General features: G+C 37.3%; 1 protein-coding gene and 1 pseudogene across 3 annotated transcripts; both read right to left on the bottom strand.

Annotated features, from left to right (window-relative positions):
• Nucleotides 1-1,576: 1,576 nt before the first annotated feature.
• Nucleotides 1,577-12,942, bottom strand: LOC142639685 (uncharacterized; annotated as a pseudogene).
• Nucleotides 12,943-18,512: 5,570 nt separating this feature from the next.
• LOC142640758 (calcium-dependent protein kinase 2-like) lies at nt 18,513-21,322 on the bottom strand. Of its 3 annotated transcripts, XM_075815003.1 has the most exons (4): nt 20,573-21,321; nt 20,213-20,380; nt 19,305-19,350; nt 18,513-19,131 (listed from the first exon to the last, which is right to left on the bottom strand). In XM_075815003.1, exons 1-4 carry the CDS (start codon nt 20,771-20,773, stop codon nt 19,094-19,096), a joined length of 453 nt encoding a protein of 150 aa, XP_075671118.1. In that variant the 5' UTR covers nt 20,774-21,321; the 3' UTR covers nt 18,513-19,093. The 3 variants fall into 3 exon arrangements, with proteins under 3 accessions (XP_075671118.1, XP_075671119.1, XP_075671117.1); XM_075815004.1 differs by lacking the exon at nt 19,305-19,350; XM_075815002.1 differs by lacking the exon at nt 18,513-19,131 and having other exon boundaries at nt 19,142-19,350; nt 20,573-21,322.
• Nucleotides 21,323-22,962: the final 1,640 nt, after the last annotated feature.

The raw sequence follows: 22,962 nt of genomic DNA, 5'->3' as shown, positions 1-22,962 counted from the left end.
CGACATAGTTAAGGTCACTTTCTTGATGTTTATCATTTTCTAATAAATATTAATGTGTGAGATTAATATCGATATACTAATTAGTTAATTAATTAATTAATTATTTATTTATTTAGTTCGTTAGTTTTACATAATTAAATATTTTAAGTTAAACCTAGTAACAACTTACTGCATCAGCATGGTGGTAATTCGGTATATTTTTTGCCAACCAACTCAGGTTCGAATCCTTGTAGTTCACGCCTGCAATTTTATTTTTTTGAATTTTCAATTTTCGGTCCATAAGTTGAAAAGCCCACAAGATCCTATGCCCAAGAAAAACACTAGTTCATCCCAAATCTTCTTTCCTTCAATGTCGGTGATAACAGCCACCGATTTTCCTCTCTTTCTCTGCCCTTTTGTTTGTAGTCTCCACCATTTCTCGTCACCAAAATCTTAGTACGTCTCATCCTTATTCTTTAGTTTTCCATCTGGGTTTTTTGCCTTTTGGCTTTTGTATTGCTGAATTGTTATTAATCTTGTTTTGTTTTTGTTTTCCTTTCGATTTCGCAGGGTTGCTAGGAACAAAACCCGAAAGCTTCTATTCCTTTTGTTATTGTTTTCATAGCAGGTGAGAGAATGTTAATTTAATATACTTGAACTATTAATCTTTTATATACTACTGATTTCAATTTGGTTTCCTTTTCTTTATTTTTTCTGGTTGGATTTTTTTTGTATTGCCGTTTGGTAACCATCATTTTGAATTTTGTTTTGTTGTTGGTTTCCTTTTGTATAGTAGTATAAAATAGTGTTGATTTATACTTTCTATGGTTATGTATTAATTTTTTAGGAATGATATATTGGTCTACATGGATCGATACAGAGATGTTTATAGTGGATCATGATACAGGAATAATATACTAAAATGATCATTTGTGTAGTTTCTAATATACCTCTAACTTCATTATTATTATGAGATAATTTTTGCTTCTTTCAAACTTTGGAAGTTCGAGCTCTTGAATTTTGGAATTTTTATTTTATTTTATTTTATTTTATGGGTAAGCTATTGTTATATACATGCATCTGATAGGTCATAAATCATTATCACATTCCATAATACTCCAGAGAAAGTTGGTGATCTAAACTTTTCCCTCAAGTTTTTTTTTTTAAAGGGAAGCTTATAATCTTTGGGGTCAAATCCCAAAATGTTATTAAATTTTGACTAGAAGATCTTCTTTTTTATTTTTTTATTTTTTATGTTTGGGTTCCATCTAGTACAGCCCCTACGACACTTTAGAGTTGTTTGAAATTTCATTATTTTCTGTAACAAGTGATAGCTGCATTTCAATATGTAGGTTTGATACTTGTCCATTCTGAAACTTCCAACATGACTATTAGTTTAACCTAGCATTTCATGGTGTTTCCACTAGAAACATGCACGGTTTAATTCCCTTTTCCCACGATTATTGAATTATAAAAATAAAAAATGTTTCAACAACCTTGTGAAGCTTTCTTTGTAATTAACTTATAGTTGCACCTATGCCTTTGAGATTCCAAAACCATGATTATTCTGTATCTCAAGAGTCAAGAAGCAGAGGGATTTTTAAACAAAGGAGTCAAGAAGCCTGTTTTTTTTTTTTTTTTTTTTTTTTATAATTTATAAATTGCCACTCAAAAGGGTATTGAGTTTGTTGAAGATTAGGTACAAGGGGATTTGTTACATCATCTTCTGCAAGTATAAAAAATTAAACATGAACGGATAGCAGGGGAAAGGTATCTGCCTAAATATTGGCTGCCCCAATCTCCCACCTTTTTTGCCTGTGTATTCAGTATTCATCACTTGTTATGGTATATGAGGTAATGGAAGTGTGACATATCAATAAGCCCCTGCAAAAAAGGAAAAAAAATGTTTAGCTTCTCTTATTTATGCTCTTAATCAAGAAAAGAGAGAATGACCCAAAAAAAAAAAAAATTTGGAGTGGAGGATTACCAGTAAAAACATGGGTTCATTGACTATCATCTAATGCAAGGGAAGGTCCAACTTTAACTGGTTTAAACTTTTTAGAACCCGTCGTCCATACTCAAATGCCAAAACAATGAGACCAAAAAGGTATAACAGGAAAATATTCGATGTTGGTAGAACGTAAAGCATGATAGAGATATTGCTTCCTCCCTCTGTGTTTATTCTGATTAATGTCACCCTTGGCCCTATCCACCCCGCAGGGAAAAAAAAAAAGCAACATGTATCAACACATGATTTCAAAATAGAATGTAGAATTTTATACTGCATATGTGATTTGGTTATTGTTAGTTTGTTACTTATGATCTAAGTAACAACAATGTTTTGGTTAGTAGTTAGATTCATCAAAAGTTGTTCAACTAGTCTATTGAGGTTAATTTTATGAGATACAACAACAAAAAGTCTCATTTTATGAAAATATTACTTATTAATAGCCCAACATTCAATATCATTGAACATAGCTCGTCTTAGTTCAGCTCGGTTGCACCCTGAAGCTATGATGGATAAGCTCTTATTATGGTATTCTCAGAGCAATAACCCTGGTTAGCAGTTGAACTAGTTTTATCATAGCATACTAAAATCTAGAATTATAGTTATAGTTAAGAAATTCTAGTGCAGTGAATTTCCTAACATTAGGTTATATTTCCAGATCACTTTATCCACAATATTGATATGCATTACTATAGGGCTAAAACTAGAATGCACTTCTAACTTTCTAAGTGCTATAAGGAATTATTGGGCGCTCCTAGAGCACTATACTTCCTATTCACATCCATATCTGTCCTACTTCTATTTGTGAACTCACATGCAAGGCCCTATTTTATGTAAGTAGGGATTGTGGTGCTTTGATAGTATTGGATAACGATTCCTGAGATACAGCTAAAGGTCATGATGTCAATCCAATCAAAGGAAGAAAGAGAGGCTTTTGTCTTCAATGTGGAATACTTACCAGACTTTTTCTTTGGCAAATTAGTCCATTCATTAGGATTGATACTCACTTCTGATGCCTTGATTAATTCAAGAAGTGCTTAATTGACCTGGAATTTAAGGGAAAAGAAAAGTTTTTAGGTTCTGTTCTCCTTGTAAACTATGGTCCAATCAAGTCATGGTCATAGATTTCAAGAAGCACTAATAATAATAATAATTATTATTATAATTATTACTGATGATGCGAAGAAAATTAGTAGGCTGGATACTTCGGATTTGAAAGGACTACTTGCTGTCTTGATGGTCTAAAATCAGTAGGCCGGATGTTTCGAATTTGAAAGGACTACTTGCTGTCTTGATGGTCTGAAAAAGAAAGAACAATGATCAAAAGTGATCGGGGTTGTCGACCAAGAACCCTCCGATGGCAAAGTTAATTTTCTCTCTATAATTTTGAAGTTCCAACTTTTCAAGAAATGTAAAAACGTACATTTGTTTGGTCTGAATGATCGTTTATATAGTGTCCTAGAAACATTTATTAAACTTGTAACCTCCCCTGAATTTGAGGAGGTGTGAGGGTTCAGGGATAACTTCCATAACTGTTTAGGAGTTAAATTTTTCTCACATAACGATCACTAAAAGTTATGCGTATAATAAGGAGTTGTAGTACACACTCAGGAATTTTCCTAAGTGTTAAGGGCTCGTCCAGGGGTCCTCTTGTCGAGCGCACCTTGCTTCCAAGGAAGGTCGTTCCTCTATGGACGACCTTCTTCAAGACGAGGTTGATGGCTCCCTTGGACGAGACGGTGCGGTTTTGTCAGACTTGACCATGCGAAACTCATCCAAGCATCTTCCTACACGGACGAGCTTTTTATGGACTAGGTTCTTACAACCTTTGCTTTCCTGGTCTTGTCCTGGACGACCTCCATGGACGATGTTGGAGTTATACTTTGTCGTACCCCATCAGTTGCCTCCATGGACGAGTTAAGCGCCCTTCTTGAAAAGGCTAAGGGAGACATAGTTACAGAGGTTAAGGTGTCCAAACAATTCACCGATCTACTGGACACCAACTATGCAGCTGGGTTTGAAGATTTCAGGATGGACGCAGTGGAAAAATTCCCTGAGATTAACTTCAGTCTTATTAAACTTAACCTTGGTGAGTCTGCTTCAAGCTCCCTTCTCCAGACGAGTTCAGAGGACGTTAATGTTGAGGATGATGCCACCATGTAGCCTGCCCAGGACGATCCTAATGTTGGAGACGACCCTCAGTAAATTTGTATAAGAAAAAGTTTATCTTAGTTCCTTTTTCCCCCTTTTTTTTTTGTAAGGTCCATAGTCTGAGACCGTTTGAAATTTATTCAAGTACAATTTGCTCGTCCAGGAAATTGGGACGAGTTTATAAACAATTACCTTTTAGGCTTTTACTTTATAAGGGTTTTTGGACGGTGGTCGTCTACCCTTTAAAGCTTTGACTTATGAATGTTTATTTAGATTATTTGTCTAATTATTGAACATATTGTTGCATGGACGAGTTTTATTTATATATATACATATATATACCACTTATGCTACTGGCTTTTACAAGTATTAGAGGGTCGTCCATACACTTTTCCTATGGACGATGTTAGAGGTTCGTCCACGCGCTTTCTCTAAGGACAATGTGTTTGCATATAGACGACTCATTTGTCATTCAACAATTTTTGCAAGTATAATTCGTCCTCAAAGTCGCAGTGATGGTTTCGTCAGTTCTTTTCCTCGTCCATAGGCTAGGCAATTGGCATTTGTCTTTCTTCAAGATGTTTCTAATGCTCGACTTGTCCTAGAACACTAGAGCGTCTTGGCTAGATGCTCATCCATGGACTTTAATGCTTCGATGTATGCCCTTTTCTTGTCTGTCTGTTTTTCAGATAAGTATGTCTTAGCTTATTTTTCTTTGCTTTATCCTCATTTCGAGGAAAGCTTATGAACGTTACATCCCTGCGTCTAGAGATTTTCATTCGTCTTAGGCTTTTGTCCCCTTGTGGGTACTATTATGGAAATTAGACTTATGCATGAAATACATTGGAAATCCAAACCATATTATTATATAAACATTGTTCACAAATATGGCACCTGCTTAGAAGCTAGTGCCTTAAGAAAATACTTAGGAAAATGCTTTTACATACATAACCTCGTCTTTCACTAACGTGTCTGTAAACGGTGCAAAAGTTTAAAAACTAGTGCACTCTTTATTCTTAAAACACACCATAGTAGTAATAAGAACACAACTGTATGTATGAGTAAACACATAGACCATAGCTGTAACTTTGTCCATAGTTGCAACCTCGTCCTTGGAGAATTTCGTCCAAGCTTATTACTGATAATACCTCCTCAGGTGCTCCACGTTTTAAGGATACTCTAACTTTCATCTATCTAGAGCTTCCAAGTAGTATGACCCCTACCCTTGCAGTTGATTACCCTATAGGGTCCTTCCCAATTGGGTCCTAATTTTCCATGAGCTGGATTCCTAGTTGCCAATGAGACTATTTTAAGAACAAGGTCCCCAATGTTGAAGCGCCTGGGCTTTATCATGGCATCGTGCTACCTAGCCATAAGATTTTTATATCTTGTTGTCCTTTGCTCTGCATCCATCCTTACCTCGTCAATGAGATCAAGGTTAAGACAGATTTACTCTTCATTATCTTTCTCCTGGTATTTCATCACTCGATGATTAGCCATATGAACTTTCGCAGGTATGGCTGCTTCACTTCCACAAGCTAGCTTGAAGGGGGTTTCTCCTGTCGGTGTCCTCACAGTTGTCTTGTAGGCTCAAAGAACACCTGGCAACTCATCTGACCATATCCTCTTTGCCCCCTCGAGCTGAGTCTTGATAATTTTCAGCAAAGATCGATTTGCTACTTCTGCTTGTCTGTTTGCCTGTGGGTGGGAGGGCGAGGAATAGTGATTCTTGATTCCAAACTGTTCACAAAAGTCCCTGAAAGGTGCATTGTCAAACTGTCATCCGTTATCAGATACTAGTACCCTAGGTACTCCAAACCTACATAGGATATTTTTCCAAACGAAATTCTTAACATTTTGTTAAGTGATTTTTGCAAGAGGTTTGACCTCCACCCACTTGGTAAAGTAGTAAATCCCTACTACCAAAAACTTCATTTGTCTGGTTCCTAGAGGGAAAGGACCTAGGATATCCAGTCCCCACTATGGAAAGGGCCATGGGGCCATCATTAAAGTCTGGTACTCCGATGGCTGTCTAGGGACGTTGCTATAGCGCTGATACTAGTCACACACCTTGACATAAGCCTTAGCATCTGCTTGAATTGTAGGCTAGTAGTAACCTGCACAAACAACCTTATGAACTAGCGATCTTGCTCCCGAATGATTCCCACATGCTCCTTCATGAACCTCCCTTAACACATAGTTTGATTCGTCCGGAGCCAAGCACCTTAGGTAGGGTTGAGAAAAGCCTCACTTGTATAGCACTTCATTTATGAGGATGTAATTGGCAGCCCTGACCCTCAGCTTCCTAACCTCGTCCTTGTCTTCTGGAAGCCTTCCATCCTTAAGATAGATTACTATTAGACTCATTCAATTTTCTCCTCCTCCTATTTGCTGTACATCTGGAAGGTCTATGCTCGGCATATATTGGATTCTGTCATATTCGTCCATAACTCCTGCCGAAACTGCTCTTGCCAAGGCATCTGCTTCCATGTTTTCCTCCCTCGGGAGTTGAACAAAACTCACTTCTTTAAACTTTTGGACAAGCCGCTTCACTTTGTTAAGGTATTTCTTCATCCGATCTTCTTTTGCATCACATATTCTATTCACTTTGTTGATGACTAGCTGAGAATCTCTTTTGACTATTATTAATTTCGTCCCTAGGGGCTTAGCCAATTCTAGCCTTTTGAGTAAAGCTTCGTACTCCGCTTCGTTGTTAGTGGTTTGATACTGTAAATGGGTTGCACAGTCCAACTTGTCACCCTCCGAGGATTTTAGTATGACTCCAATCCCTCCTACGTATAGTGTGGATGACCCATCTACATTGATAACCCACCTTTCGATTCCTACGTCTTTGTCCAGCTCGTCCTAGCGAGGGGTGAACTCCACAATGAAATCCACCAACGCTTGTGCCTTTATCACACTCCTTGGCTGATATCTAACATCAAACTCACTAAGTTCCACTGCCCATTGGATTAGTCGTACTACAGCTTCCAACTTGTTCATTGCCTTCTTTAGGGGATGAGCCATTAGGACGTTGATAACATGAACTTGAAAATAATTTCTCAACTTTCTAGAAGCTGTGATCAAAGCAAAGGCTAGCTTCTCCATCATCGGATATCGTCCTTCCGCTCCTCTTAGTGCTCGGCTCGTATAGTAAACCAGTTTCTGAACTTGTCCTTCTTCTCTAACCAATGTCGAGCTCACAGCATGCGGGGACACTGCCAAATACAAGTACAATTCCTCTCCACGTACAGATGGGCTCAATAACGGTGCTGACGTGAGGTAAGCCTTCAGGTCTTGGAAGGCTTTCTGACACTAGTCCGTCCACTTAAATGCCTTCCTGAGAACTTTAAAGAATGGCAAACACTTGTCAGTAGCTTTCGAAACAAACCTGTTAAGGGCGGCAACTCGTTCAGTAAGAGACTGGACTTCTTTGATGTTCTTCGGTGGTTCCATATTTAGTATTGCCTGGATTTTGTCTGGATTCGCCTCAATTCCTCTATGCGAAACCATGAACCCCAAAAACTTCCCTAACGAGGCTCCAAAAGCACACTTACTTGGATTTAATTCCATGTTATATCGCCGAAGCATGTCAAAAGTTTCTTGAAGGTCGTCTAGATGCTTCTCCTCGTCCAAACTCTTTACTAGCATATCATCTACAGAAACCTCCACATTTCACCCAATTTGAGGACGGAACATGTGGTTAACCAATCTTTGGTAAGTCACCCCCGCGTTCTTCAAACCAAAAGGCATTACGTCGTAGCAAAATAACCCTTAACTAGTAATGAATGAAGTCTTCTCTTGATCTGCCTCGTCCATCTTTATTTAGTTATAGCCTGAGAAGGCGTCCATGAAGCTCATCAGTCTGTGACCTGCCGTCGAGTCCACCAGCTGGTTAATGCATGACAATGGATAACTGTCCTTGGGGCAAGCCTTGTTTAAGTCAATGAAGTCCACGCACATCCGCCATTTGCCGTTGGCCTTCTTTACCATGACTACATTCGCCAACCAGTCCGGATAATAAACTTCTCAGATGAACTCCGCGGTAATCAACTTTTGGACTTCTTCTTTGATGGCATTGTCTCGTTCAGGAGCAAAAACCTTCTTCTTCTAATGCACTGGTTTGGAGTAGGGGCATACGTTCAGACGATGAGTAATGACATTTGGATCAATACCCGGCATGTCCTCATGACTCCATGCAAAGACATCAAGGCTTTTCTTCAAAAACTGGACTAGAGTATGCTTTGCCTCTTCTTCCATGCTCGCCCCAATTCTAGTGAACTTCTCGGGTCTGCTCTCGTCCAAAGGGACATCTTCTAACACCTCAGTGGGTTCCGCTGTAATCCTTCTCTCGTCTATGCTCATTGTCTGTACGTGCTCGTCCATCACCAATATGGCTAAATAGCACTTTCTAGCGACTAACTGATCTCCTTGTACTTGGCCCACTCTGTGCTCGGTTAGAAATTTGACAAACAAATGGTAGGTAGAAGTTACCGCCTTCTAACTATTCAAAGTTGGCATTCCAATATTAGCATTATATGATGATGAACAATCAATAATAAGGAAGTTTACCTCTTTGGCAATCTGCTGCGGATACGCTCCAACCACCACTGGTAATGTAATGGTGCCCATAGGCTGCACCTTCATTCCTCTAGATCCCACCAATGGCGAACTCACTGGTCGAAGTTGATCTCGTCCTAGCCTCATTTGTTGGAAGGCAGGATAATACAAAATGTTCACCGAGTTGCCATTGTCTACCAACACCCTCCTAGTCGTATAATCGGCAATGAGCAGGGTAATGACAATCGCATCGCTGTAGGGGTAGTGAACTCTTTTAGCATCCTCGTCCGTGAATGTGATGGCTTGCTTGTCAGCTTCCTTCGTCCTGGGAGATCGTCCAGATAGCTGGACGTTTTGCACCACCTTCAGGTATGTCTTCCTTGATTTGGATGACTGAGCTGCCAAGGTTCCTCCTATAATAACTCTTATTTCTCCAAGCGGGGCCGTGATGACTCTTCCACCTTGGCTTTCAGCTTCTCGTCTTTGTAGTCTTATCCAAGAAAATTCCTCAACTTCCCTTGTCTTATAAGATTCTCTATCTGCTGTTTTAAATCAAAACACTCGTCCGTGTTGTGCCCATGGTCTTTGTGAAAGCGGCAATACTTGCTCCTATTGCGCTTGTTTGGATCTCCTTTCATTTTCTCTGGCCACTTCAAGGACGGATCATCCTTGATTTACATAAGCACTTGCTCTAGTGGCGTATTCAAAGGAGTGTATTGTTGATTTCTCGCTAAAGAACTCGCTTTCTTACTATCTCTATCCCTTTTCTCTTCTGCCCGAGCCTTCTTAGAACGAGGACCTTGATTGGGATGATGCGGGTGACCTGCTTCTGAACGCTCTGCCCTCTTCCTCTTCCTCTTCTTGGATATGATCGCGTCCTCAGCATTCATGAAATTTTGGGCCGAATGGACGAGCTCGGCCATAGCCTGTGGTTCTTGCTCATAGAGCTTATGGATGAACAAGTCAGAGTTGACCCCATTATAGAAGGCGGCCAATAACAACTTGTCATCCATTTTGTCCACCGTCAAGGCTTCTCTATTAAAATGGGTAATGAAGGACCGCAAACTCTCATTTTCTCCTTGCTCTATAGTTAGCAAACTAGAAAAGGAACACTTGTGGCGTTTCCCTCCAATAAAATTATTGACAAATAGCTTACTCAACTCCTTAAATGAGCTTACAGAGTTTGGGAGTATTGTGCTGAACCACACCCGCGCTGGTCCCTTAAGTGTGGTAGGGAATGCTCTGCACATAATCTCGTCGGAAACCTTTGAAAGTGCATGGTGGTCTTGAAGGTAGCGATGTGATCACACAGGTCTTGATTTCCATCATATGAATCCAAGGAAGGCATTTTGAATTTTGGGGGTAGGGGATGACTATTAATGGAAGCTGTGAAAGGGGAGTCTGTTCGGTGAACTAAGTCATCCACGGGGTTCGCCCGTCTCATGTTCTCCTTCATTTCATCCATAGTTTTTCTCATCTGGTCCATCTCCCTCTCCAAGTGTGACACTCTTCTTGAAGCAGTACCCCTTGACTGATTCTCGGACTTAACGTTTTCTCCTCTACCCTCCTGACCTTAGGCTCGTCATTCCGCATGCACTTCATGGTGCTGCCTCCTGAAATTGATCTCCCTATTCAACTCTTGATTCTGACGGGTTAATTCCGTCATAGCGGCAGCCATGGACTGTATATGTTAAACGGAAGGCGATTGCATGACAGGTGCTGACTGAAGGTCACGGTGGGGATTACTAGAAGCATCCCTACTCTCTTGGTGACCTGGGCCGGTAGCCCTCGATCTTGTTCAAACTATTCAGGTTTTTGTCTAGGAAAGACGAATCGCTAAAAACAAATGATCGAGCGAAAAGAACACTTTAATTCCCACAAACGGCGCCAACTAATGATGTGAAGAAAATCAGTAGGCTGGATGCTTCGGATTTGAAAGGACTACTTGCTACCTTGATGGTCTAAAATCAGTAGGCTGGATGTTTCGAATTTGAAAGGACTACTTGCTGTCTTGATGGTCTGAAAAAGAAAGAACAATGATCAAAGTTGACCGGGGTTGCTGGCCAAGAATCCTCCAATGGCAAAGTTAGTTTTCTCTTTATAATTTTGGAGTTCCAACTTTTCAGGAAATGTAAAAATGTACCTTTATTTGGTCTGAATGATCGTTTATATAGTGTCCTAGAAACAGTTATTAAACTTGTGACCTCCCTTGAATTTGAGGAGGTGTGAAGGTTCAGGGATAACTTCCATAACTGTTTATGAGTTACATATTTCTCACATAACGGTCACTGGAAGTTATGCGTGTAATAAGGAGTTGTAGTACACACTCAGAAATTTTTCTAAGTGTCAAGGGTTCGTCTAGGGGTCCTCCTGTTAGATTTGACCACGCGAAACTCGTCCAAGCATCTTCCTGCACGGACGAGCTTTTTATGGACGAGGTTCTTACAACCTTTGCTTTCTTGGTCTTGTCTTGGATGACCTCCATGGACGATGTTGAAGTTATACTTTGTCATACCCCATCAATTACTATTATTATTAAACACCGATTATTTAAATCCTTTCATCTTAGATTTTCACCATGCCATAATCCAATGAGCTGCTTTATTGTAATCAAATCAATTATAGATGAAAAATGTACCTCTTCGGTCCTCTCATGGCTCACTAGATGACCTCCATGAAGTTCTATCATTCTAGCAACAAGATGCGGCTTCTTTGCAAGTCTCCTTGCATAATATATTTCAGCAATTGTATCATGCCTACACATTCACAAACAAAGTCTTGAGTGGAAATCCTGAATCAATGAAATTAAATGGTAAAATGTTATAAAATTTATCGTTTCTGAAGCTTTAAAAATTGAGTTTGCAAGATATGCTTATTACTCATTGTACAAAAGAATATTATCTTGATACATATCACAGAACATAATAACTATGCTCAAGTGCAATAAGAAATAGAGTTGAGAAAAGATTTTGTGACCAAGCACTGTTTAATTAATACAGAAAATATGCCTGCACACCTGCTATGAATGACTGAAACAAGAAATCCAGCTGAACGGATCAATTCAATTTCTGTTCATGTCATTTTATGGGTCCAGCAAGCATTAAGTTGACCCTCAAAACCAAAGTTAGACTGCATTCCAGTTGCCGATATACCTTTTACATATTCCTGCAGCACATAGGTTGTAGGTCAAGTTAGGGACATCTTAATGTAAAGTCTATGAACAATTAATTGAGAATGATTTTCGTTAATAGAAAATCCAATTCTATGTTTAACCTCAATACTTCTAGGTGATGTTTCCAAAAAATTACAACAAATAGTTAAAGGAACGCAATTGAGAAGTGATAAGCTTTTAATATTTCTTACTTGATATAAGATTGCTCTTCTTGTGTTAGGTCCAATACATTCTTCAAGATATTCCTGCGGGTTGTAGATAAAGCGAAATTGTACGAGTTAACCACAAAAAGAATGGACGTGTATTTCTAGTTTAGAATAAGTGAAAATAAACCAGTGCAAAAAAAAATTGTAAAACGAATATCAAGATTATCTTCCCACTAAATGTTCAAATAAAATAGTTCTTTTCACTAGTTGAACATCCAAATACATAAATAGCAAAACTCTGGACAGAACTGAGAGCATCTTTTACCTCTGAGTAGTGGGTGTCCATTGTCCAAGTCAACAGCTGCCCGTTGCTCAGGAGATTTGGCCCATAAGAAACGGATTGCAACGGATAAAGTTTTTGGATCAAGCTGCAAGAAACAAAATATTTTGAGCATCTTTTTGAGGAATAAGTTACTTGCAAAATTAAGTTACCGAACATAATAAATTTATATCGTTGAGAATTTTACAATAATTTATTGCTACAATAATTTATATAGTTTTTCTTATTAAAACATTAAAAAAAATAAAAAATAAAACTATGAACATCAAACAGAGCATGGGAGATAATGTCCCCAGGTAAGTCTTTAATCCAAACCTGAAGTTCTAGCCCAACTTGAGATTTCTTTGAAAAAGCATCGGCAACCTTATTACAATTTCGTTTCACATGGCAGTAGTGATCTAGGCAATCAATGGTGAACTATCAAGCAATTCGGTGTAAAGATTAATTTGTCAAATATATAAGAACCGAAACTCAAACAAATCAATAATAGCATAAACCTACAAAGTTTAGAGAAATAATATAAACCCATATCAACATTAATCATATGTAAAGAGAGAACCTGAAGATTGTGGGTGGTTCCGCCGATTCAGAATGGCAGAAAAGAAGCGTCGTCGAGTTGGATTGGATATGAGTGCATCGCCGATTTGAGGATGGATTGGAAGAGACGAAACTAGAGAGCGGCGCCGACGAGTTGGATTGGATGAGAAGAAGCGCCGCCGATTTGAGGTTGTTGGTGTGCGGCTGCGACTGCGGCTGTCTGGTTCTTGTATGGTTTTAGCTGTGATTTGAGGGTTCTATTTAGAGAGGCAAACTGAGACAAAGCAAGCAGAGATAAGAGAAGCAAACGTGAGAGAAAAGTTTGATGAATGTTATAATTTTTGGTGTATATGGTGGCGTTTGGATCCAACTTATGTATGTCTGCGTTTTCTTCAACGTGTTTTCTCCTTCTTCTTCTTTTTTTTTTTCTGCTACTGCACAAAAATGGGTGTTACGGCTACTGTTCATGAATAGTAGCCGCAACTTTTGACCAATTTAACCGTGAATAGTGCACCGTGTACTGTTCATGGGACCTACAAATTTCACTTTTCAGCAACTTTTTCATTAAAAATAGGTCCCACGGCACTATTCACACATTTAAAAATTATTTTGCTACAGTGTTTTCAGTTTTCAGTTTCAGCAAAATAAGTTATAACCTGTTTAACCGGTAACTAAAACCATTAAAATTACATCAATGGTCATGATTAAAATAGTAGTAAATGAAGTACCCCCTTTTTTTTTGGGGTACGGTAGCACAACCTTTCAAGAAATAAACATATATAGAGAATATTTCAATGTGGCATCATTATGCTTCCATTAAACCAAAGAGACCAACATTATAAATCCTAAAACAAAACCAAAATTAGATTTGGATAGCCAAAGGTCATGTAGCTGAATTGGCATCTCTCTAGGATGTTGTAATTATTTCTCAAAAAAAATTAAATTAAATTTGGATATATAGATATTATGCCAATGCCAATGCCAAAAGCAAATAACTTTACAACCAGCAAAATCTACACACCAATTCCTAATGTTATTTAATGTGTTATATATGCAAAGGCCCACAAGCAAGGAATCCTCTTAAAATTTCTCTGGATAGCATATGCATTTGCATATGTTTTCGGAGTGTAGGCTACGTATATAATCTCACTAAATTAGATGTCTGTAGGCAGAAGAAGAATCACATTCTAAATTTTCACCTTAAAACAACAATCAGTGCAGGCTTGCATTTTGAAGCAAAAGTAATTGCTAATTTCTTTTTTATCTATTACAAAAGATAAAAAAATAAAATTAAAAGTTCCACAAATTAAAATTTAACTTTCATTTTATTTCTTAACCAGTAGAATATAGAACCATTGGGTTTAGGCCTTTTCACCAAACACATCCAAAAAACCACAACACCAGCTCTCCTAGAACAAAGCATATCACAGAACAATGCATTTAAAATTTGATAGAAATTTGAAATGTGTTCCCTTTTTTGACAAAATACAAGATAGAAATTTGAATTGCCTGATATACATGATTCAATGATTTAACCATATATCAACAGTTCAACCCACCAACACAAAAAAGCGTATAAAAAAATTAAAAAAAAAAAAAAAAAAATCTAACCCACAAAACAAAAAAAAGCATTTAACAAAATGGATTACCTGGTGTTTCATGAGCTTCTAAAGATTGTGGGTTTCAGTATGGATAGCGGGATTCAGTGAGGCAAAGTGGCCGGAGTGTTTGGGTGAGTGTGTGGATTTAGGGTTTGATTTAGGGGGAAGAACTAAGAATGATGAATTTGCTTATGGAGGACGACAATTAAGAGTGTAGAGGAATTGAGAGTGAGGAATTAGAGTGGAAAGTGAATGTGAACGTTTGAGAATGGAGACTGAATGATAGCGTGAGAGTAAGTCTTGTGCTTTTATGAGATTGAGCCTCTAAGGGTCGAGTTCCATGTGGATAAATTAGCCACGTCATACATCAGAACATGGAACTTGAGCCTTTAAGAGTCGAGTTCTAGGTGGACTTCATGAGGAAAAAAGCCAAATTAGAACACAAAAATTGAGCCTTTGAGGCTCGAGTTTTTAGGGGTAAATCGAGTCTTTGAAACTCGAGATGCTAGATTAGCATATAGTTTCAAAACGTCGTCAACTAATTATATAAACTGGGGACTGGTGTCAAATGGCAATTTTGGCCCTCCACAACATAATTGTACTCTTCTCCATACATATGCGATGCGCATGCTGCTTTATTAGTTATAAGAGCTGCAGATCACCTGTAGCAGCGAATATATATATATATATATCAGTTGGTTCGGCTAAAATTAGACATGCCATTTGCAGACCTCATGTTTCTCACAACATGCACTAAGGGGAAGGGGAGGAGCTTCAATAAATCACAACTAATCAAGCTAACTGAATCAAAAATCAAGTTATTAAATTGGTCAATAAGAATCCGACTAAACTCAAAGAAATTTTGGATCCATCTCAGATCTTGCTAGTTCTATTCTCTAATTGAAGATCAAATCCTCAACAATAAAATCAAATTTCAGCATGGTTCAATAACTTTATCATCCCAGACAGAGATCAGAAGCAACTGCAATACAAATAGCACAAAGTGACATGCTTTTCTTGATATGAAACTGAAAGGTGGAAGGTACCTGTAGCAATCTTTGATACAAGCATATTATTGCTGAAGTGAGGTGTCAACCACCATCTGCAGCGAAGCTTCCAACTTTTTCCGGATTTTCCCTTTGCCCATCTTCATTTTTATTTGTACACACAGACATTTGATCCCCTTCATATTGAGAAAGCTTAAGTAAACATAATGCAAATTCTTTCCAGGTAGAATCTAATTGCAATGCTATCATTTCCAATAGGGATTCTAGACAATAATCCCCTACAAAATATCAGGAGAAAGCAATTATAAATGTTTGTATAATAAATTATCACTATTGGGATATGTGTACTAGTAGGTACTATGCTGTATTATTGTAATCTTACTCCTATTACTAATTATTAACTGGAAATATGGTGGTGGATTGGCGTTGTATGTGTAAACAAAAGTGACACCTTTTGCTTCATTGTGCAGAGGCAGGGGAATAGGGCCACTTCTTATCTTATTCCTGATTTCATGGGTGAGGTCGATACCTAAAGACGATTGTGTAGTTGGTGAGTTCGAAAGGCTATTTACAGAGTCACTGAAATAGAGCTTCCCCAATGCCTCATGTGGTGTATTGGCTAAGAAGACAATGCAAGAACATTTGAGAGCATTGAATTATCAGTGATTTGTGATGGTGTTTCCAAGTTGTTTGAGCGGCTGATCTCTAGTAGCAGCTTACCATCACTCTTGATTTTGGAATTACTGTTGCTTTTTAGTTTAAGATCATAATTCTTCTAAGTTTTGTTTTTTTAGCATGAATCTTGCACACCTTCCATGCAGTTGAATGAACCCTCTTTTGGTCAAATTTATTAATTAATTAGATAATTACTTTGAAGACTAACCAACCTGTTAGCAAAAAAAAAAAAAAAAAATGGAAGATCAAGACTTCAGAATGATAAGTTACCATTTTGATGCATCCTGACAAGCTTTGCCAATGAATTGGAACATGTTGGATCCTTCTTTAGGATATCCTCAAAGCAGGTTGAAAGCAAGACAAGAGTTATTACGATCAAAATGCTCCAAGATCCAACTGAATGGTGATTTATGTCACAAACTGCTACCTCACTAACAATCACAAATAGGGTTCCAAATGAGCTAATCCACTTAATTCATCTCTGCTAGATTAGACGATTAAAGCCACCTTTACTTATCATTAGCAACTTAATCTTTTAGGAAAGACGATAATTTATCATGATGTCAAAACAAGAAGTACTGGGTTTAAATCCTTTCTCCACCTCACCTCTTATTTTAAAAAAATTCTCATGTGTTGGGCCCCACTTAATAAGGGTTTAGGATCACACGTGAAGGAAAAGAGTCAGAAGATGGATTTATAAAGACATCTCTCTTTCCACATGAAAGGGGAGTGTCAAATTAAATGATTACATTCACAATTTCCTACTAGCTTAAACTTTTGAGAGAATCAATATATATATATATATAAGAGTAGTGTTATTGATAAAATAAAAAATCAAACGTTTCAGGATAATGAACACAAAAAAAAATCAAAAAATCAAAAGGCTATTAAGAGAAACAAGAAACTCTATGTTGGAAGAACAATCTGAGGAACCCAACCAAGACCAGTCAAATTAAGTACACTGACAACTCTTTTAAATGATCCAATTAATTTTTAGTATCCTCAAACAAGCAATTATTCCACTCTATCCAAACAATCCACATCAAACAACCTGGAACCAAATTCCAAATATCTAATTTGTACTTCCAAAGCCAATATCTCCAACGAAATAGTAAACTAGAAATAGAGCCTAGCATGACTTATTGAACCCTAAAAATTTGAAACATATTCACCCACAAAGCATGTGCCACATCAAAATGAAGGAGGTGGACCATAGATTCCCCAGTGCAATGGTACATACATCGATTCACTAAAGGCAAACCCCTTCTCATGAGGTTATCCAATGTAAGAGTCTGACATAAAGTTGCTGTCCACAAAAAGAAAGCAACCCTTTTAGGTACCTTTACTTTCTAAATACCCTTCCATGGAAAAATGGAGTTAGGAGCACCCCGAATCTCGGGCATTCTAGCCTTTTGCCCCTATTGGGCAAAATATTTGGTAATATGCCCCTGTTTCCAAACTATATAAGGGTGTGCCCCTGTTTCGATACTTGATTACCTTAAAATCGAGTTACTTATGCAACTCGATTATTACAAAACCGAGTTATAGTCAGGTGCTTGCCATGCTGGATCGCCACCTTGGCTTTTCCGCATCAAAATATTCTCGCATTACTGTTTAGAACTTGGCAATAAAGAAACCAAGTTATATGCAGAATAAAAACGAGTTTTGAATGTAACGTCTCCAAAACAGTTTGTCTCCCTTCCTTAGTCCGATCAGTAGCCAAGTAATACAGTCCGTACAATAGACCCTCCCCAAGTTCAACGAATCTTAAAGTTCTCTTATTTCTACCCGTACCCAAACCAAACCATTCAGTAAACCCTTTCCAAAGCTCAATCCAAACCCACACCTTTTCACTCTCACCATAGCCGAAGCTCAACCCACACCTTCAGAGTTAAAGGATTAGAAACGTATTAAGGTAATTTCTAAACGCTAAGTTCAATTTTTTTTTTTCCCTTTGCATTTAATCTGAGTTAAGTGTTGCTTGTGCATGTACTCTAATTTGAGTGTGGCTTCTTAAGTTTTTCTCTGTTAGATTTTTCTTTATTCATTATTATTGTTGCTGTTTTAGCTTTGTTGGGTTTGGTTTTGAACTAGGTTTTGATGCACATCTAGGGCACAAATTCATGTAAAATACAGTTGGCATGACAACGGTGTTCATTGTTAGGGAAAATTGCTTTTTAATTCATATAGTTTGAAAGTGTATCAAATCAAACTCTAAAAGTTCAACAAATTATGTCATAAGTTATGTCATGATTTTGAATGAGGGAAATTGCCTTTTTATTAAATGCTGAATGATCTTGAATTGAGAAGCTATTGGTTTATTTCAATAGAGCCAATTAATACTTTTATGTATTTATGTATTGTTATTTTCATAAATAGAATACATAAATAAAATGATTTTATTTGACAAAGGCAATAAGGAAAATTACATACTACATTGTAGATCTTACAATTTCAAAAGGGACAATACAAAAAAAGAACAACACAATGTAACTGATAAACCGACACCTGATACAGCACAAACCAGAGCATAGAACCCTCGTATTAAATCATAAAAGTAGCAGAGCTATTTAAAGGAATAGCTTTTAGTACAGAATTGGAAATACCTCACATAGAGCACACTGCCCTGTTCTGGACAGAATTACAGAACTTCCATTATGCTCTATTGTACTTGGTTTCCCATCTAATCATTCTCATAATGCTATCCTTAGAACTGATCTTCCCTTGATTGAATTATCACATTTCTACGCTGCCAGATACGATAGACAGCAGACCCCAAAGCAAGTCTGCATGCTATGGATTTGAAGCTTTTGCATCTCAACTGCTCTACACCCCAGGGTATAATGTCATCCTAGTAGAACTTAGGATTCTTAATTAAATTTCAATCCATAATGGTCCTCCATATCTTCCCTGCCACTCAAAGAATAGATGTAGCACTAGCAGACTTCCAGGCATCTGCACAAGAATAGTTCCTTGATTTTGCTGAGAACCGTATAGGTTTTTCCAGAAGGAATAGCTTTACTATTGCCAATCGCAAACCCTATGGATGGCCTAGTGGGTTCTCTCATCTAAAAAATTTTAGTCATAGGGGCAATCTTGAGGAGTTTTCACCACCCAAAGGATCTTACCTTTGAGAAGATTCATTTGAGCCCAAGGAACCCAGATGGAGCCTACCTGAGCAAAACAATTCCAGATAAAGCCCATAATTTCAACTTTATTTGACTCTTCTAGTTTTCTCAAGCGTAATCCCCCTTTAGACCTTGACTTACTAACCAAATTTCAGTTAACACTTACTGCAAATGCAGGAGTGCTTGAACCACTCCATAATATACTATTTAACTTCTTCACAAGCATGATAACCTTTTTCGAGAGAATAAGCATTCTGGTCCTATATGGCCTATGAGCACCAGCTTAACTGGCACCTCCTCCTCTTATAAGTTCTAGGCTGAGGGGGAGGTCATGGGTTCAAGATCCATTGGGTGTGTGTAATAACTTATCAATTAAAAAAAAAGAACAAAGATTCTGGTCCAATATGCATGATGGCCTAACAAAATCAATTTTTATCAGTTGAAGCTGGAAAGGATAGAATGACTGAACAAGTTCATGAGTCCCTTAGTTGAAAGTAACACATACTAAAAGCTAGTAGCTTTAAAGATCTGTTAAATTGACATGCTATTATTAACTTCTACACCTATATAATACATACTACCATGGAGTAATAGCTAAAATTTTATTTTATAGGAAAGAAAGAGGAAAGTTATATAGTCTGTTATTTTTTGTTCCACTAGCTTTCAAATTTTCAATAGATTAAAGTTTAAAGTTGGGACTGTCTATGTCTCTCTCTCTCTCTGCCCCCCACCCCCCACCTTTCTTTTTCTCTCTCCCGCTTATTTTTCTTTTTATACATGTATTAGTCTTCTACTCAGGTTTGATATTCAGAAACCTTTTTTTCCCAACTAATAGAGTATATCAATTGCAAGAAACTGATTGAAGTGTTTATCAAAAGACTTGGACCAAAATTCACACTAATACTTACTGCATGCATCAGATCATAAATTTCAGACTCCTTAAGATTAGCTCCTACTCTTTTCAAACCAGCCTTGAGTTCTTCATAAGTGATTTGACCACTATTGTCCGTGTCTATCATTTTGAACATTTCTTTTAGGCCAGCTATCTCTTCTTCAGATAAGCTCTCTGCAATGACCTGCAAAAAAAAAACAAAAAACAAAAAAAAACAAAAGAGAGTGAGAAATGGACTAGTCATTCTATCTAATAGAAATCCAAACAATAGTTTCAACCTGAATCTGAATACACAAATTATGTAGCAACTCTATCTATTGAGCTTTTCAGTGATTTTATATTCAAATGTAATCAGCCTTCACATCCAGACACTTACTTTAAGAGCCATTTTCTTGAGCTTGTTCATAGCAGAAAACTGCTTCAAGCGACTTAAAACTGCAGAATCAAGAGGCTTGTCTGGAGCAACTCCATCAATTTGCACCCAGGGATGACCTGACAGGAATATAAACTTTTTATCAGCTAGGAAAAGAAAATCCCGTGTGAAACCTAATATAAATGCTATAGGATTTATATACATTAATAATGACAATTATTCAAGACAAACAGCAGAAGCAGAAGACCTAGTCATTCTGAACAAGTCTGAAATTCAAAAAGGGAAAAATAGAAAAATAAGGACAAGATTCTTTGTTGGATATGAAATTTCCATTGACAGCTGTGGATAATATGGTAAACTTGGGCAGAATGAATTCAATGGCAACCTTGGAGGATCATTAATCGATGCTTGCTGTGATATCCTCAATGAGTAGTTTGCAATCCTTCTCTGAAAATTTAATAGAAGAAGGTCTAGTAGGGTTACAAAAAAAAGAATATGCCGTGAAAGCCTCAAAGGAACAGTGGCAAGAAAAACTTCACTCCTGGTAGGGTTAATCCTCAAACTTTAGAGATTTTTTTGGTGGAAACCAAGGCTTCTTGAGCTACCCATGCTGATTGAATATCAGTTCCCAAAAAAACCCTGAAATCATCAACAACTCACAAGCACATTTTAGTCGTTTTGTCGATGGGCTCTAGCTCAGTTGGCATTTCCTCCCCTAATTAGTGTTAAGTGGAGGGTGATGTTCTGGATTCAAGATTCATTAAATGTGTATATTACTTACCAATATTTAAAATAAAAAATAAAAAAAATTTGATTTAAGGCAACATGCTTAGGCCTTAGGATGGTAGTTGAAATCACCCCCTGTGCACTAGTTTAGAAAAGACTAACTAGCACAAATAAATTCCTATTCTTTATCGTATCCATCAGATGATTTTTTTTTTTAATGTTTAATGCCAAAAGGATTGTGAACAGTGTGACCACAAAACTTCAGTAGTGGGAGAAATTGCTGGGCTAATTGCATTCCCCCCCCCCCCCCCCTCTCTGTGTCCACTATAGTGTATGCAACTTTATTCAATTTATCATTTCTTGTATGGTTTCTTGTAGATCTTACAATTTCAAATTCAGACTATCTACAAAATCTAAAACCAAAAACCAAATGTGAGGGAATATTTTCTAGCACAATCATCTAATGATTGTTTGATCATAATGATTGGCTGTTCAAATCTATCAAATGAATAAAACCAATTAAGCAAATGAATTGCACTTAATGCTACTTGTTAATATCCTTCCAATTCTGACAGTTTTAAGCATAACAAAAATTATTTATAATCATAAATTCATGATGAAAAAAGTCTTCAATGTTAATAGTTCACTATCAAAATGCATATAATTATAAGTTTACCGGTAAAATTGAAATCCTAAACTGAGGAAGAGGTACTTTCAGGTTTCTAAACTTGTATGGTGCATTTTGTCATTTAGTGTCTTTGTTTGGCTTTGGAAAATCCGAAATGGACTACAGCTAGGCGTTAACAAGCATTGACCAATGACCATTGAATGAGATTTTTTTTTTTTTGAATGGTTGTGAATTGAGCAAATGAATTGCACTTAATGCCACTTGTTAATATCCTTCCAATTCTGACAGTTTTAAATATAACAAAAATTATTTATAGTCATAAATTCATAATGAAAAAAGTCTTCAATGTTAATATTTCACTATCAAAATGCATATAATTACAAGTTTACCGGTAAAATTGAAATCCTGAACTGAGGAAGAGGAACTTTCAGGTTTTCAAACTTGTATGGTGCATTTTGTCATTTAGTGTCTTTGTTTGGCTTTGGAAAATCCGAAATGGACTACAGCTAGGCGTTAACAAGCATTGACCAATGACCATTGAATGAGATTTTTTTTTTGAATGGTTGTGACTTGTGAGACAGCCAGAGCCTTGTCAATGTTGTCATTGTGTAATGTGCTGGATGGACGGACCTGTTGGTGTAAGTAAGGTGTTGTGCTTGTGAGTTGTCAATTGTCATGTCATGACAATTGTTTCAATTTTTTATTAGTTTATAATTTTATATGGTTATATCTAAAGTACTTAGGTGCTTTATGCACCAGTATCATGACATAATTTAAATATTTTTTTAGCGAATTTTTTTAACGGATCAGGTCACAGGTTATCCGGGTCGGGTCGAGTTGATCCGCAAAAAATCGGGTCGGGTCACCGGTCAACCCGTTTTTGCTTCGGATCAAAAAAATCAGGTTTGGGTCAGGTATTTTTCGGGTCGAGTCAGGTTAGAAAATTCTGACCTGTATTGCCATGTCTAAAACTTGCCCCCTACCTATCAAAGCTTCATAATAAGAATCAACTTCAAACTTACTGGCTTTTACAAGCTTC

This window comes from Castanea sativa, chromosome 6 (assembly GCF_040712315.1).
Source record: "Castanea sativa cultivar Marrone di Chiusa Pesio chromosome 6, ASM4071231v1".
Lineage (NCBI taxonomy): Eukaryota > Viridiplantae > Streptophyta > Magnoliopsida > Fagales > Fagaceae > Castanea > Castanea sativa.
The sequence above is the reverse complement of the archived record's forward strand: the minus strand, read 5'-3'. Positions and strand labels throughout refer to the sequence as shown.